The 18781-nt window shown below is 41.4% G+C and overlaps 1 protein-coding gene across 1 annotated transcript in view; it reads left to right on the top strand.

The window, feature by feature from the left end:
* Nucleotides 1-18781, top strand: part of DIAPH2 (diaphanous related formin 2) — a 421870-nt gene that overhangs the window by 195626 nt on the left and 207463 nt on the right. The window contains exon 24 of the mRNA XM_056859236.1: nt 18647-18768. Coding sequence (XP_056715214.1) covers nt 18647-18768 — 122 coding nt within the window. The remainder of the gene's footprint in view (nt 1-18646; nt 18769-18781) is intronic.

Genomic DNA, 18781 nt, shown 5'->3' with positions numbered 1-18781 from the left:
TTTGTGTGATTATTCTCAGTTCCCATTTTTCTTCATCCTTATGCGTTTTGAAAAGATAAGAGTAAAAATTGTGATGTTCAGTTTTGTTTTAGTTTTAGTTTTTTTCTTTGTTTGTTTTTTGGAGTCACTGTATAGATGTAATTTTTTTTTTCATTTACTGTGGGGGCTCCTCTTTGTGGACCCGGTTCAGCTGCATCATTTGCAGTTTTGCACCAAACGGTCCATGGTAAATCCGGCAATGGAAAATTTCTGTGGTGCCCCCCTTCCCTTGATGCCATAAGTACTTCCTTATTTTGCTTAATGGTTCATCCAGTCCTGCTCTCTATGTGTAGTTTTCTTTATTGTTTTACCCAGCTCAGTGATCTGGTGTGTGCTCAGCACATTTTAGAATAAAGTTATGGAATCACATATAATTAATATTCAAATTGTCTTGATACTTCACTATATATTTCAGCTCTTCTCTTCCTTCCTGGGCAACTAAGTTTTAAATTCCCAGTTTATGAAAAGTGAGATATGTGGGTCAGCTGGTTCCCTTAAGTAACTATCTGTAAGCATTGAGTGGCTCCCCCCCCCTCTTTTTAAAAATCCAAAGTGATTTTGGCTTCCCTTCTTGATCTAGCTAGGAAACTTAATGATTAACCTAACAGTATTTTCTTTTAAAGTGCTGCGAGTTTTGCATAATAACCCAGTTAAGTATTTAATTTTTAGAAGAGCCCATTGTAAAACATGCAGTTATAAATAAGCTTCTGTCTTTCATCCAAGCTGCTTGACTCTTTAAATTATTAAAAGAACTTTGGATGCTGAAGTATTTAGTGTGGTAAGAGTATTAATTTTTATAAGGTGAATTCAAATTACGCTAAAGTCATCACATTTTTTGAGTTGTTTAAATCACAATAGTATCCTCCCCAGTTTAAAGAGAGAGAATTTGGCAAATATTTTGTAAGATTTTTTTTCTCGGTATGCAGAGGAAACTTCAAAGTTTTTCCTGGTGTAAGGCGCCCTGACCTGGATGGCCCAGGCTAGCCTGATCTTGTCAGATCTCAGAAGCTAAGCAGGGTCAGCCCTGGTTAGTATTTGGATGGGAGACCACCAAGGAATACCAGGGTTGCTGTGCAGAGGAAGGCACTGGAAAACCACCTGTGTTAGTCTCTTGCCATGAAAATCCCAAAAGGGGTCGCCATAAGTCGGCTGTGACTTGAAGGCACTTTACACACACAAGGGGCACCACAAATATAGAAACCTATTGTTGACCATGATTCTTTGGTGGCACTTTTAGAGTAATACAACTACTATGCTAATATATGTTTTATTCTGCTGGTCCATGACCATAATAAATTATTCATAGAGTGATTAAACCAATGCAAAAACATTTCCCCCCATCTTACCATGTTAGGATGCATGCTGGCTTTAAGATGATTTGAGCATCTTGTTTATGAGAAGCTGCATTGGTTGACTGTTTCTAGGCTCTGTTGAAGACACTGAAAGCTGACATGGCCCAGGAACTACCTACTTTTCTGAGGGATTCTCTCTCTCTCTCTCTCTCTCTCTTCCCCTCCCCATATGGACGTGTGCACCATTTGCGCTCCTGTCAATAGAATCTGTTTACTGTGTCCTTTGAGGCAGTTGCTGTTCTTCATTTTAGGCCTGGGCTTTCTCACGTGTGATTGCAGTCTTGTGAACTCTTTAGAAGAAAATGCAAGACAGTTGTGCCTAGGAGAGCTCAAGGTCAACTAATTAGTAAGATCTTCCCAGAAATGCTGGCCAAATTACATCTGAGTGCTAAAATTCTAATTCAGATTTGACCATGTGTTAATTTACTGTACTAACAAGAAGTGTCAGTACTGATCTCAGAAGAACTAAGAGCACAATCCTGAAGGTGGTAGATCTGTAGCGGCCGGGAGCGGCGGAGCCATGCCACCTCCTCAGAGGCTTCCCGGCCACTGCGGACACAAAAAAGAGAGGTTTTAAAAAAATAAATAATAAAAAAAAACTAAGAAAGGGGAAATGCCCCATTGAACAAAGCGAGGCTGCGCCACTAGAAAGGTGGCACAGTCCAACCATAGCTAAAGGGGGCGTTCCTGGGGCAGGCAGGGTTAGGAAGGCCCAAGGTACGCCCCCCCCCCCCATGTTGGTGCGGGTTTCCCCTTCCAGGAAATCCCTGCCGGTGTGGCTGCACTGGCGGCGGAGGGTGGCAACTCTTGGCCCTTCACTGGCATTCCATTCCATTTATTTACTGCTCAAAGACCAATAGGTCACAAGCAAAAGGAAAATAAAATAAAGCAAACAAAATATCTAAGATCACATATAAATTTTAACTTCAGTTTTCTCATATTAAATAAATAAAGATACAGATTAAAATTTTAAAAGATAATACTGATAAATGCCATAGACAAAAAATTTGCAACCGCCAAGGACATGCTTGGATCAATATCTGCTAGTAGCTTAACTACAAACTCTTGCTTAGTAGCAGGGCTCCATTTTTGAATATATCTATAGATCAATTTCTCATGGGCCACATGATATTTCTTGCAGTCAATGAAAAAGAGTCGACTTGAAAAGGGGATCCCTTGAAGTTTACTGGTTTGTTCCCCTAATGGCAAAGCATTTAATCTTGCCCAGGATAATAAAATTCTGTATTTGGGAACTGTTAAGAACTTACAATATGCAGGTAATGACTTCGGGACTGGGAGGTCCAGATAATATAAGAACATACTCTTTGCACCCTACAACACGTGCTCCAATTGTTGAGCTGCAATACCTTGAATTTAATTTGTCTGCACGTAGATCGAAAATCTGTGCACCAGCATAGATGCCACTTTAGTCTGGGATAAAGTGGCACCTATGCCAGCATGGGGTCACGCCAGCTCCTAAGAAGCTTTGCCACCCCTTCGGGAATGGTCTGCCCATGTCTTTGTTCTGTTGTGTGTTGCTGTTCTTCCTTGGCTTCTGGTCTCCTGTCTAGAGATGCTCTCTGTTATCACTTTCCCAGTTGCCTTCTCCCCATTTGCATGTCTACTATCCGTTGCCATCTGTTTGGTTTGGCATATTAACTTGCCTTTCTGACATTCATCAAAATCCGTCCATGGTTGACTTGGTATACTTTTGGATCTGTAAAGTTTACAGCAACAACCACTCATAGCCCACCAGTAGGAGGCAATGTTTAAAATGTGCTGAATATACTTTCTTCCCAGTGGAAGCCTTCAGACAGGGATAAGGCAGTGAGTGACACATGCAGTTACAATTGACATCGGTGACCGCTTTTGCTGTGTCAAGGAAAATAAAAGTGGAGGAGGATTCTTCTGCTGGCCACGGACTCAACCATGAACTTCTAAAGTTCACCGTTCTGTATTCCTCAGAGAGCCATTCTGTCCCTCACAATTGATAAGACTTCTCCTTTGTTCTCCATAGATTATACTGCTATTGCAGAATAGACCTTTTCCACATCCCCGCTTCATTAAACATGATCCCACAATGTCAGTTAATTTATTTCTTAGATTGAATGTCTCATTAAATTCTGATAATGCTTGAAGCCTCCCTGCCTGAACTGGTTATGAAGCACTCTTACCTTCAGGGGGAAATATGTTCTATCCCTCCTGGCAAAGTAAAGGAACAGGACAGGGAAACTGGGTGCACAGTTTTCCTCACCTTTGAAAGTTGGATTATTTTGTAAAGGTAAACTGGTAGAATAGAAAGATGAGCAGTCACACAAAGGCAAAAGCAGCATGTTATGTGCCTCTGGTTTAAGGATGTCCTCTTTCTCTGTTTATGCCTTTGAGAAGTGGTGGCACTTAATTGTATCAGTATTCCAGAACTACATATGTATCTATACAACAAGAGTTTAGCCCAAACAAATATGTCTTACTGCACCATAAAACACAAACTCTCTCTCTCTCATTCTGAAACACACAAACACACACACGTCGTTCAAACCTTTTAAAAAAAAAAAAGTAGAGAGGAGGATATGCCTTTATAAAGTAAGGCCTGGAAGTCCAGCAATCAAAAATCGGAGTTTTACATTACTTTGCAGGGCACACATGAAAGTAAGGACCAGGTACCAGACTGTTGGCATATCTGCAATAGATTTGCACTGCAATCCTAAGGAGAGTTACTCCAGAGTAAGCTCATTCATTTCAGTGGGCTAAGACTGGAGTAGACAGCTGCCCTACTTCAGGAAGAACTTGTGAAGCTTTTATAGACTCAGTACTGTCTAGACCAGGGGTGTCAAACATAAGGCCCAGTGGGCCGGATCCAGCCCCTTGAGAGCTCTAATGTGGCCTGTTAGCCAGCCAACACAGGCACCCCCCCCACACACACACTCTCAATATGGGCTGGCGAGGCATGGCCCGACCAAGTGACGTTTATGTCATATCTGGTCCTCGTAACAATTCGACACCCCTGGTCTAGACTGACAAGGAGGAGGAGGAGAGTTGGTTTTTATATGCCGACGTTCTCTACCAATCAGAATCAAACTGGCTTACAATCACCTTCCCTTCCCCTCCCCACAACAGACACCTTGTGAGGTAGGTGGGGCTGAGAGAGCTCTAAGAAAGCTGTGAGTAGCCCAAGGTCACCTAGCTGGCTTCATGTGTAGGAGTGGGGAAACCAACCTGGTTCACCAGGTTAAGAGTCCACCACTCCAAACCACCACTCTTAACCTCTACACCATGCTGGCTCCCTAGCAGTGGCTATCCAGGGTTTTAGGTAAATAAAGTTCTTTTCCAGTTCCTGTTTCCCTATACCCGTGTTGGCGAACCTATGGCACGGGTGCCACTTCCGGCACGCGTAGCCCTTTCTGCCGGCACGCACGGTTCCTCCAAGCCACTGGTCTTTCCGGCTCTGCCCCACCCCGGATGGGGGAGGCTGTAGCCCAGGGGTGGGGAACCTCCGACATGATTGGCGGTGGCCCCCGGACTCTCCCACAGAAGCTGCCACCATTGCCACCGCTGGAGCGTCCGCGGCCAGCCAGGCGGGTGGGAGAGCGGGGAACAGAAGCCGAGCACTCACACTTGGCATGGCCGGCGGCTTCTCCGGCGCCCTCTGGGCCTGTGCGGGCGGAGGGGCATGGCTGGTCGGTGGGTGCGAAGGAGGCGCCCTCTGCCCCACCCTGCTCGCCTCTCACAAGCCTGCTGCCGCGCCCCACCGAGTGGCAAATCCAAGGCAAAACCTCCCATGCATAAATGGCCTCTTTCTTTTTCTGTCTCCCTCTGTCCTTTTCTTTCTCTCCCTTGCTCCATTTCTTTCTCCCTTTCTCTCTCTTTTTCTTTCTTTCTCTCCCTCCCTTCCTTCCCTTTCCCCCTCCCTTCCCTTCTTTCCTTCCTTCCTTCCTTCTTTCCCTCCAGCGGCTTCTCCGGCACCCTCTGGGTCTGTGCGGGCGGAGGGGCGTGCAGTCCTATTCCACCTTTGAAGTGCCCACAAGCTATCCTCCAAACACCTTTCCATTTGTCTTGATATGTAGAGAGAAAACACTAAGGAACTAGTTGCCAATCTCCAGGTACTAGCTGGAGATCTGCTATTACAGGTGATCTCCAACCAATAGAGATCAGTTCCCCTGGAAAAAATTGCCACTTTGGCAATTGGACTCTATGGCACTGAAGTCCTTCCCCAAACCCCGCCCTCCTCAGGCGCCACCCCAGAAACCTCCCACTCATGGCGAAGAGGAACTTGGCAACCCTAGCCTCTCCCTCTGGGCCCCCTCTGGGGGTGGTATTCAGGTTAAATTGCCGCATTGGCACTCGGTGATAAATAAGTGGGTTTTTGGTTGCAGTTTGGGCACTCGGTCTCTAAAAGGTTCGCCATCACTGCCCTATACCTTCGATAGACCTGGTAGCCTTCTGCATTCAAAACATGCATTCTGTCATTGACCAAGAACCTGTCCCTTACAATTTATTATTGTTTCGTGAAAATATTCCCCCAACTTCTGTTTGGAGTTCCCTTATGGCTTGGAACTCTTAATCAAGAAGTGGAGAACATCCAAGCCATATTTCTTAGACAAATATTGGGGATACCTAAATGTGTCTCATATTTCACAATTTGTTATGAAACTGGGCAAAACTTGATTGCCACCAAAGCCTGGATTCAAACAATAAGATATTGGTTCAAATTATATTTTCAAACTGAGCCAGGTTCCCTTTTATATTTCTTGAAAAGTGAACTTCATTATTTCTCATGGGACATATTGATTAGATCTAGACTCTGTCAAATTGGAATTGATTTAGATAATCTTGCTCTGGCCAATGAATCTTACATCTTTAAAAGAATCAAGCAACGTCTCCTTGATGTAGAATTGCAGAATTTTAACCCAGCTCTTCCCCCCATCTGCTCTCCGGCGGCCCTAGGCCTTAATAATGGATCGGGTAAAATGGCTAGGTATCTAGATAACCTAGAGATACCTTCTCAACGCCGCACTTTTCTATTAGCTAGGGTTAATGCATTCCCATCTAGGATGCTCTTAGGCCGATACCTCCAGATCCCTAGACATGAACGCCTATGCACATGCGGTTTAAACTTGTTAGATACAATTGACCACATCCTTTTAGATTGCCCCTTCTATGTGACTCTGCGGGATAAACTGCTATCTACTTTGCTCCAGTACAAGACATACAGGAGTAATGAAGTGAAATGCAAATTTCTTTTGAGTGGCCATGATCCCAAAATTACTGCTACCGTGGCTGAATTTCTTACAGGAGTTCTTAAAGAACAAGAAAAGTTTTATTAACCCGACTGTAACTTATATGTATTGCCCTTTGGAGGTATTTTGTTGTTGTTTTTTCTATCTCTGTCTTTGGTATGCCAATAAAGGTTAATGAAATGAAATGAAATGAAATTATTGTTTCAGCAGTTTTCCTAGCCAAGAAGAAAGGTGGGATATAAATGTTTTATTATAATTAAATAAATACATACTCTTGGAAATGCATTAGCAGAGAACACAAGGTAGGTGGCAAAGTAAAATAATCATATCTGATGGTTACCCCCCCCCCCTTTCCCTCAGTTAACTAACTGGCATGGAAACAGCAGCTCTTGTTTACCATGACACCAGAACATTAGGTAACCTAGCCATTTTTTTTTTCCTGACAAATCACCATTGTACTCAGCACTGGTGTCCTCTTTATAAATTATATGCATTATCTAAATTTGTAATCCTCCTTTGTGGAGCAAAAACTGTTGAAACCAAGACTTGCTTAATCTGAGAGATTCCTGTTAGGTATTCTTTGTGTGCAACTAGGGGCCCGTGCAGGTGCGGCGGGGCACTATTTTTAATGTGTTAAATTGTTTTGTTAAATTTCAGTTATGGGAAGGGATGAGGAGATAATATCTATAGTAATATATATAGCAGAATATATATAGTAGAAGTCTGAAATTTCCCAGCATTGAAAATAATGGGCTATGCTCCCAAAGACATGCAATTACTGCTTAGAACATTTCCCAACATATATTTATTGAGTTTTTCATTAAACATACTTGGAAATTGTAACTCTTTCCTCCACACTAAACAGAAGGAATAATAATATGGAAGAGAAAGAGAAATCACTTTTTTTCACAGCAGTTGCACCATTTATAATTTTTAAATCCTATGGGTTGTTGCTTTGTCTCATGTAACAATAAGGCCCATTGCCACAACATACAGGTTTAATTCTATATGATGATCATGACTGTGACTATTTGGGGTTCATTCTGCCTAGAGTGTTCACACTGGATAATAGCAACTATCCCTAAATGGTAACTGGGAAAATGTCACTATAATCAATCATAGTATGTATTTTGCCAAGACTTTTTAAAAAATGGTTATTGGTGGCAGTGTGTTCAAAACAAATTCCAAGAGTGGACAATTTCTTTATGTGTGTGTGTGTGTGAATAATGTACAAATGTCACTCTTCTCTCCTTATTGCTCAATGGAAGGGCAGATTCTACTGGTTTCATCCAGGGCATCAGCTAGTGTCTGAATATACTGGCAGCCTCTTCTACCATGAGGAAGACCCTGGAAAGTGGACTGTGTCCAACTGCCTGGGGCTAGAAGAGACCCTCTCCCAAACACAGCTATCTCAAAGTATATCTCTGTGCTTGATTTTAATAATCAGCATGCACATATAACACCTGGATGCTGTGTTTTGATATCCATTGAAAACAGTCACACTGAAAACAAACAAAAAACGTTGTTTTTATATCTTGTTTTTCAACCACAAGGTAATTTAAATTACTTGTTTCTTTAATATACTTTCATTTCTCTTTCATCCCTCCTGCCCCATTTCCAATATATTAGCATCCTGCTTCTCTACTGGGAATGGCATTTGCTTTGATGTGCGTGCAAAGTGCCGTCAGATTGCAACTGACATGGCAACTCTGTAGGGATTTCAAGGCAAGAGGCATTCAGAGATGGTTTGCCATTATCCGCTCTGTGAAGCTACCCTGTACATACTTGGTGGTCTCCCGTTCCAGTACTAACCAGGGCTGGCCCTGCTTAGCTTCCAAGGATAGGACCCACATTATCCTCTTTCTCTTCTGGACTAAAGGCATTTAATGACCCGGGTGTCAAGCAAGGAGGAATGCAATGGTGCTGTGCCTCAGATGCTGTTCTGCTGTGAGCTATTAACATATCAGACATGGAACAACCACCACACGATGTTTCAATTTGCTCCATGAGGGGCTTGTCCTTAACTTATCAGTATGTAAACAAGACCACATCTTGCTTTTAGGTCAAGACCACCTCCTCACAATTGAACTAAAGGGCCTTATTTAACATAGTGCATTATCATACCATGCTCCTGTTCTGAAGGATGTTCTCATTGTCATCCTTAAAGGTTGCCTTGCAGCGTATAAGACATTGAGAGGTCAAAATCTGAAATAAGAGACAATAAAGGAAGGTGGTGGAGGTTGGGATAGCTGGGAAGAATATGTGTTCATTATAGTTAATAGATATTTGCGACTGAAAGTGGCCCTTGAGAAAGCATGGACGAGGGGGAAAAACAATTTGGAAATGTCTCCCTCTTTAGGATGCTTTCTAGAGCTTGAGCAGACTTCTCTCCCCTTCTCACTCACCCCCGTCCTCCCATTCCCTTTAACTTACGTTTAACTGTTCTCAACATTCAGTTCCTTATGGAGATTTCTCAGCCCTCATCAGCTAGGTACTAGCTGGAGATCAATCTCCTGCTATTACAACTGATCTCCAGCCAATAGAGATCAGTTCACCTGGAGAAAATGGCCACTTTGGCCATTGGACTCTGTGGCATTGAAGACCCTCCCCTCCCGAAACCCTCCCCTCTTCAGACTCTGCCCCCAAAACCTCCCGCTGGTGGCCAAGAGGGACCTGGCAACCCTTTCATCAGCCCATTTGGAGAGTTATTTGTCTTGTTAATAGGGTTATAATGCATTCTCTCACAATTAGTGTGTTTCTGAAAACTTACACTGATAGGATGTCAGTGATTGCTCTGTTGTTGTTGTTTTTTTTTTTTTAAAGGAGTAACTTCTTCAGTTGTTTTAATTTTGGAGGGGCTGTAAAGTCCATGAATACAATTTCCAAGTTCAAGAAAGCCCCTTCAGGATTAAAACATTCATTATGTTCCGTAGCATGGTATCTATCCCCTTAGCCAGTTCTGAATAGCTTCCTAGAATCTGTTCCTCATGGTGCTGTCCAGTATGTGTTTTCAAAAAGTCCAAATGATGGTACTTTGCTTCACTTCTTCGGAATGTTTTGTACATCTAATTAGTGGAATTTTCTTGACAAAAATGTGCAGCTGTCTTTTTTATTTTAAAGTTTGGGTTCATAATTGGCTCAGTTGGTAGACTTGCCGGAAGTTGTACTCAGTGAAAATAACTGTTGGATAATGGTCATATATTAGAATGTTTAATTTAAACACATTATTATAGAAATGTGGGGAGAGCGATTAGTGCTTTTTGCAGTTAAGGCTGTGTGATTTGAGATGCAGAATCAAACTACACTAAAGTCTGTGTTTGGAGCTGAAGATGAACAGTAATGGGGTTGAATTTTTTTTTTCATTTTGTCTTTTTTCTCCCCATTTCCATCTTTAACTGGTAGAAGGACTTTTAATATGTTACATATTTTATCAATGTTGTGGTCTACAATTTTCCCATGATAAAAAAGTAAGTTCAACCATTATCTGACCATAGATGCAGTGATGATGGTTTTTTGGCTAAAGCAGAAAACTTTCCAGGAAACAAACAAACAAACAAACATATTTATTTATTTATTTATTTGATGTCCTAAATAGAGTACAGGTTTAGCATGTTCACCTTGACATAATTAATGGACAAATTTTAAAAGTACCGTATATACTCGCGTATAAGCCGAGTTTTTCAGCCCAAAAAAAGGGCTGAAAAAGCCCAACTCGGCTTATACGCGGGTCAATACGGTAGGTGGAGGGAGGGGGGGACCTACTGCCGCCGCCTGCTGGTGCGCCTTCCCTGCGGCGGTTTCTTTTCCCCCCACTCCATCCCACTCCACCCCCTCCCAGCGCACCTTCTGCACGGTGGCGGTTTCTTTCCCCAAACACACCACCCCATCCCATCCCAGCGTGCCTTCTGCGTGGCGGCAGCGGCTTCCTTCCCCCCCAGCCCAGCCCATCCCAGCGCGCATTCTGCACGGCGGTGGTGGCGGCGGTTTCTCCCCCCCATCCTACCCCAGCGCGCCTTCTGCGTGGCAGCAGTGGCTGCGGTTTCTCCCCCCCCCCACACACCGCACTGTCCCACCTTTCCCTGCGGCCCCTTCTGGCTGGCCAGCCCGGGGGCCAGGGCTGGTCCTCCCGCTCGCCAGCTGATCAGCGGGCCTGCTGCGCATCGCCTCTCCCGGTGAGTAGGGGCTCTTCCCCCTCCCCCCATAGGATGGCGCTGGGGTCTGGGTGGGTCTTGAGGACTCGGGAGCCCGGGCGGGAGGGTGACTCGGGGCAGGGGCGAGATCGTCCTCCCACTCTAAAATGGCGGCCGCCATGTTAGAGTGCTGCAGTATTGACCCTCGGCTTATACTCGAGTCAATACAGGTTTCCCTTTTCTGAGGCAAAATTTGGTGTGAAAACAAATGTTTATTGAAATAACATTTGTAACATTTTAAAGACAGTCCAGCATGGTGATACAGGGATACTCATTAAGTTGCTCAGGGGCAACATGTGGCTCTGACCACTGTTCCTTTAGAAATTAGAATAATTTCACATTACTACAGGCCCAAATTAAAAGGTGACACACCTTGCCCATGATAATTACATCAAAGTTGTACAGATGCTGGGATATGGTGTTTGAGGCTGGGTTCAACATATGTGGAGGAATAAAGTTTTGAAAGGGGGCATACCACTGTTGAATGCTAACCCATAAATCAACCACCACCACCACCACCCCGCAATGGGGAAAACAACCCTAGATACTTCTTTGGTTAGGAACTATAGAAATGATCCCTGGAAGCATAGTCTTTATATTTTATGCTGGCCTTTGGCTGTAATAAAGATGATGATGATAATGATGATGATGGTGATGATGATGATGATGATGAACCCTAGATATTTAGAGGCACTCTGGTAATTAAAAGTGTTGCATATTATTGAGTGTGAATCTTTGGGTTGCTAGGGTTGCTAACTCCAGGTTGGGAAATTCCAGGACATTTGTAGGTGGAGCCTGGGGAGGGCAGGGTTTGGGGGAAGAGGAAGCTCAGTGTGGATGTGAGACCATAGAGTCTGCCCTCTGAAGCAGCCATTTTCTCCAGGAGAACTGATCTCTGTCAGTTGCAATTCCAGGAGCTCTCCCGGCCCCAGGGTATACAGTAGTATACAGTAATCACGTTTATAATGATTCCCAGAGCAGACTGATGTCACTTCCAGGTTTTCCCTGGAAGTGACATCATACCATTGCCTGATGGTGTTTTTTTTAATGTGTATTCCCCCCCTCTCCCAACCGCCACTGGAGTAGCAGAAGAAGGCAGGAGCTTGGGGCGGGGAATACTCCAACTCCTGGTCAGAACCCTGTTTCATTGCCACAATTTATGTGTTATGGAAATTTATGCATGTTATGGAAATGACTATGTGTCTTCGATTTTCTGAAATATATTGAAATAAATATTGCTAATCTTTAAGATGAACATATGGAACTGCCATATACTGAATCAGACCCTTGGTCCATCAAAGTTAGTATTGTCTACTCAGGTGGACACCGGCTCTCTAGGGTCTTAGGAAGAGGTATTTCACATCACCTACTTGCTTGGTCTCTTTAACTGGAGATGTCGGGGATCTTCTACTAGGTTATGTTTTATTCTACTATGACAGAGTAATCCAGCTACCCCTTTGCAATTGCTGGGGAGCAAACAGATTCTTTTTATTTGTCCTGAACTTCCTGCCAGTAAATTTCATCAGATGCTGTAGTTTCTAGTATGGCAATATGAAAGTGGATATTTTCTTTGTCTGTTCTCTCTCATGACTTCTAATACCATGAACATCTGTCACTCCCCCACAACCTTTCTCTTCACCTTCTAAAGTTTTTCTTTCTATGGAAGGTATTGTACCCTGTTATCATTTAAATTGTCTTTTCTTTAGATTTGACATTATTTTTGAGATGGAATGACTGGAACAGTATACAGCATTGTAAACATTGGGACTCCACATACATATATATATATTGGCTTTATCATTGCAGTTTGTAGTTCTAAATTGATAATTCCTAGAACTGATTTTGAATTTTACTTCTGAACCGAATTCTCAATTAGATTTTGTTGCTCTTCCCCTTAGATCTTTCCTGTGTAGATAGATCCAGGTAATGCCCCTATCTCCGTGTTTGCACAAGTGCACTCACATGTACTGTTTGTATTTAAAATTAGGATACAGTTTTATATCACTATCCATTAATGTTTTGATTATTCCTCTTTTCTGTCGGGGGTGGTGGTTAGAGTTTTTTGTGTAAGTAGCGATCTGTGTGAGTTGGTTTCCGGTAGACCTTGTGACCTAACTGAAAGTTTGTTTTATGGATGACAAGGGTATCAAGAAATGGGAGTTTACCCTAAATTTCCTTTTTCATGGTAAACTGAATGTTTGGATGGATATTATTAAGATGGTTTAGACATTAATGGACCGTGCAAGACGGATCTGTGAACCACAGTTTCTCAAGGAAGAAACTAATCATCTAAATCACGCACTGCTAGCAAACGGCTATTCCAGAAATGAAATCAGAAGGGCCATTAAACCAAACAAAAATCAGAAAACTCAGGAAAAAACAGTTTCCCATAGGAAAGGTATTCTTGCCATTTATTAAAGGAGTCACTGATAGGATGGAGAAACTTTTGAAAAAACATAACCTACAAACAGTGTTTAAACCCACCAAGAAAATACAACAGATGCTACGATCAGCAAAAGACAAAAGAGACCCCCTCACCTCTGCAGGAGTATATCGTATACCTTGCAGCTGTGGACAAGTTTACATCGGGACAACAAAACGCAGCATACAAACAAGGATAAAAGAACATGAAAGATACTGCAGACTTGGCCAACCTGAGAAATCAGCAGTGGCTGAACATGGACTGACACAAACAAGACACAGGGTCTTATTCCAAGACACTGAAAGACTGGACCATTCTACCAACTATTTTGTCAGATTGCACAGAGAAGCCATTGAAATTCATAAACATCAGCACAACTTTAACAGAAGAGAGTTTAAGAATGAATAAGGCTTGGCTTCCTGTCCTGAAAACCTCCAGACTAACAAAGACTACAGTCAATAATAGTCATGCAGATTAGCTTTGGATTTCACACATTAACAGGTCACTTCAGGATACAATGGTTCCATTTTAACATACCACACCCTCATTAGCACATTATCTTGATACTTACTGGACAATGATTAGCACATTACCTTTGATACTTTTTGCAGGACAAAGATTCAGCTCAACCCAACCCCTTTCTGACTATATATTACTCTTCCTACACACTTGACACTGAGAGACACTGTCCTTCAGTGTTTCTCCTCTGAAGATGCCTGCCACAGCTGCTGGCAAAACGTCAGGAAAGAAAATACCAAGACCACGGTTACACAGCCCGGATAACCTACAAGAACCAATGAACTCTGACCGGGAAAGCCTTCGACAATATTTTAAACTCCTTTCTCTTTGAAAGTAAATAATATTTCCAAATGATTACTGAATGGGGATGGGGGAGCATTATGCACTTTTTTCTGTTATGAGGTGGAAGTTTCTAAGGTCACTAATAAGGCAATGGCTCTGAGAAACATTTCTGTTTACTGCCAAATATTTCTTTTGTTTGCTTTAATAGCCCTCTTGGTTCCTGCCTATACATTAGAATGCCAGCCAGGAACACACGTTATTTTATTTAAGTGTCCCCACCAAGTAGTGTGTACTTCTCAGATGCCATTATATGCCCACTAAAAACCTCTCTAAATGCATGATGCCTTGTCGGATGTGTTCCCTTGCTCCTGGCCTTCCCCTCTACTCCATTCCCTTGAGCACAAACTATTCAGACTCCTCAGCCATAACCTTTCTTACACCTGACTTCTCAGCTCTAACCCTTGGTCACACCTTTAAGTCTTAACCCCTTTCAGAGTTATCAACTTTATTGTTAATTCCAAATTAATTATTTGGACAACATAGGCTCTCATAGCATTTCCAGTGGTATTTCACTTATCGAAATATATGGATTGTCATCCACAATCCCTTTTTCAAAATCTCTATAGATATAAGATCTAGCAATATTTCTTTCTACTATGTGAAAGTGGAGGGTGTTCCCTTTATCTGGGATTTTAGGAAGTAGGCTTTGCTTTCACAGATGACATTCTCAAGCACCTTGACTGCAAACATGTTCACGATTTTCTCTTCAGATAAACTTCCAACACAAGGCGGGGCCATTGCACCAATCTAGAGGTTCTTCTGTACATGCTCAGAATGGATTTCCAAATCCATTCCAGATTCCACAATGTATTCCTGAGTTTGGCAGAGCTTTCCCACAAAATTTCAGCTATTGTATTGCTTTTAGGGAATCATGTATACTGTCCTGTATCCAACAAAGTATCATGTATGTGGATATATGCTTCCTTTCCCACATTCACTCTTTAAAATGTATCTGCATATGCAAAGGACATATCAGATTTTATGATGGAGTAATTCTGGTGTTAAAAACCCCATGAATTGAAGTTTAAATTAGTGTAATATTTACCCCAATGATGATAAATGATTTAACTTTAAAAAATGTTTTATTTATTTGGAACATGTTAATGCCCCTATTTCACCCCATCAGGGTCCACTGCACTGGTTCCCAACCAGAGGGTCCATGGACCCCCAGGGGTCCGCGAGAACTAAATTAAGGTCCGCGAAACAAAGTTACAAACCCATAATAAATTAACATTTTCAATTAAAAGTTTTCTATTATAAAAAATACATTCAAATAGTATTCTAAGTTTAATGTTTCACTCACGGTTATGATTAGAGCTTATTTTTCAAATTCTCGGAATTTTTATTTTGAACCTTGGGGTCCCTGCACGGAACAAAAAAGTCCTAGTGGTCCCTGGTCAAAAAAAGGTTGGGAACCACTGGTCCACAGGGCGGCAAACATAGGAAACATTAAAACGTTTTAATAATTAAAAATGCAGTTAAAATTTTAAAATACAATTAAAACACAAATAAACAACACTATTAGGAGGGCCAGTAACCATTATTAGGAGTTTGCCGGATGAAACAAACAAGTCTTCACCTGCTGGGGAAAGATACTGATATGAAGGAGATAGACGATTCTCCCTGCAGAGAGAGTTTAAATGTTTTGGTGTTACGATGGAGAAAGCCCTTTCTCAGGTTGCCACCCGTCTAGCTTCAGATGGCAAGGCAACTGAAGCAGGGACACTGAGGATGACCAGAGTGAGCGGGTAGGTTCGTATGGGAGAATGGTGGTCCTTTATCCATCAGGAGGCCTGGGTCCGGGAGCACCCCTAAGCTATGAACCTGCTCCTTTAGGTGGAGTGCAACCCCCATCCAGAACAAAGGATAACCCACTTCCTGGGTCAGACCTTCCCCTCACCAGTAACACCTCTGTTTCCTCAGGATTGAGTTTCAGCTTGTTAACCCTCATCCATTCCAAAACGTCCTCCAGGCATCTGTTTATGGTTTCCACAGCCTCCCTAGTATCTGCTGGTAACATGAGAGAGAGCTGACTGTCATCTGCTTATTGGTGGCACCTCAGGCCAAATCTCCAGATGATCTCTCCCATCAGCTTTACATAGATATCGGGGGAAAAACAAGAAAAAAAAGGGGGGGACAAGATGGAACCTTGGGGAATCCCATAGGCCTAGGGGCAGAGAGACAGTCACCCACTATCACACTCTGAAACCTACCTTTGAGGACTGGAACCAGTGTAGAACAAAGCCTCCCAGTCATGAGAGGTGATCCAGAAGGATACCATGGTTGATGGTATCAAACCTGCCAAGAGGTCCAGGAGAATTAACAGAGTTGTACTCCCCCTGTCCATCTTCCAGCAGATGTCATCCACTAGGGTGACCACAAAATATTTTTCTTCATTATTGAGGCATATTAATAAGAACTTTAAGCTAATGGTTGGGGGGAGTAACTTACAAAAATAGGAAATTATATTCATTTTATAGTCCCAGAAATTAGGACATAGGAAATTATATTCATATTATATCATGTTTTGTTTGTTCATGACCACTAAGAAATGAGGTCTCAGTCTATGGCTTGTGTCAGAACTACTTACAAAAACAATACTTTTGTTGATATTAAGAGAGATTATTTCAAAAGTTTTGGAAGATGTGGTAAGACAAAACATCCCACAGTTCACTTATGAAAGACATTTCTGGTCATATTTCAAAACATAGGCAAACATAATAAATATCGAGCCAAAAAGTTAAAACTCTGCCCAGAGCATTTCAATAAATGAAAAGTCTCTGGGGAAGAAAATGTGTATTGACTTTGATTTTTGACAACCTTTGTTTTTAATTCTGGCTTTATTACCTCAATAGTAATAAAAAAAAAAAATTGGGTGTGGTATTTTTTTTGTGTGTGTACTGTGAAAAAAACCTCAACAAGATAATGCAGCCTAAAAGGAAAACTAAGAGCAGTAATCTATTTAGAAAGACTTGACATGAACATTAGATGCACAGAAAATGCCCTAACATCCCATATAGTTTATTAAAATTGATTTAATAAAGTTAAATCAATTAAAAAAATGCCCTAACATTCCATATAGTTAAAAAAAGGGTGGGTGTTACAGTAAGAACCTTATTTTTCATATAATCAAGATGAAAGGGTTTGTAGTTTCAGAGGGTATCCATTGTGGTCTGCAGTAGAAGAGCTAGACTTGAATTCAGTAGCACCTTAGTAGTAACAAGATTTTCAGGGTGTAAACTTTCAAGAGCCAAAGCTCCCTTTGTCAGAAGGAGTATGTAGATTCTCATTCCATCCTTATATGTGAAGTGGTTTGTCTCTTTCTTAGTGGGCCAATATCTACTGTTCTTGATCCAAAGTTACCTTTCTATTCATCTGTTATACTCTTCTTCTTCTTTGTCTTCTTTATCGTCTTCTTCTTTCACTAGTGCATCAGATGTTATCTTATTTCACTGGTGTATCAAATGTTATCTTCTTTCACTAGTGCATCAAATGTTAGGAGGAATGCTTGGGGCTTACTGAGTTAAGATGTCTTGACCACTTTGTTTATGATTCGTCTCTGTTCCAAAGAAAAATTTGGGCAAAGATCTTTGATAACTCTGTGTAAGTTTTGGTGCCCTGTCACACTTTGACATCCTGCTCTCTTCAATGTAAGGCAGCTGTATTTTATTGCTTTTGAAGATTTCTCGGTATTTTTAAAACTGTTTTTACTTGCACCATGTCAAGTCAGAATGTCTTTATATTAATTCTATGTGTTTATTATAATACTGTGCCTTTTTCATGATACTCTTTTTACTCCTGTCTCACTCTACTCATACTATCAGGCTGCCACCTCCCCAAAAATATGAGGATACTTTGACTATTTTTTTTTTATATGCAAAGAACTAGCGTCTTTAGTCTTCAGTATCCAAAAGTAAAGGTATTGAAAGGTGATTAAAACAATGCTGAATGGCATGAGAGGATACATTATGATACTAACACAGGGTGCATTGTTTGCATTTGATTTTGCTTAGATTTATAATATAAATCAGTAGTTCGTACAATCCTGATTTGTAAAACAGTATTAAATGGGTAGGAATGAAACTCCAATAGATAGAGGCTTATACAGGTCTGATTATTGCAGTAAAAGAAACACTTATTTGATCTCTTATACTGTCTCTTTTTAAATCATTTATATACCCAGCTATATGCATTACTAAGATAGAATCTCTTTGAACCTTAGTTTCTGTTTAATCTGCAAATAAGATTTAAAGGAAAGAAATATTAGCATTTCTATCGATAAATTTAAATAGAAATAGATTAATTTGAGGTAATGGCAGAATAAAATGGTGACATTCCCACATTAAACATGATGATTTGGTATATTATCTTATATATTCTCAGTATTTCACAAAGAGTAGAACTTTTATGAGCAGTAATTCAGAAAAAAAATGAGAGCCCATTTTAATGGAATTATTCTCCTTGCTTTCAAGAGTATTATTTCTGACAGTGCTTTTCATCCTTACATCTGAATTTGGTTTCATCAGGCATCCTGTTTCTCCACAGTTTCAGCTCAAAGTATTAAAAGCAACCTTGATTCCATGGAACATCAGATACAGCGTTTGGAAAATGATACCAAGAAGTTCCCTAAAACACAAGATCCACATGATAAATTTGTTGAGAAGATGATTATATCCTTTG

Source organism: Euleptes europaea, chromosome 13 (genome assembly GCF_029931775.1).
Source record: "Euleptes europaea isolate rEulEur1 chromosome 13, rEulEur1.hap1, whole genome shotgun sequence".
Taxonomy (NCBI): domain Eukaryota; kingdom Metazoa; phylum Chordata; class Lepidosauria; order Squamata; family Sphaerodactylidae; genus Euleptes; species Euleptes europaea.
Note: the sequence above shows the minus strand (reverse complement) of the source record. Positions and strands in the feature narration are given on the sequence as shown.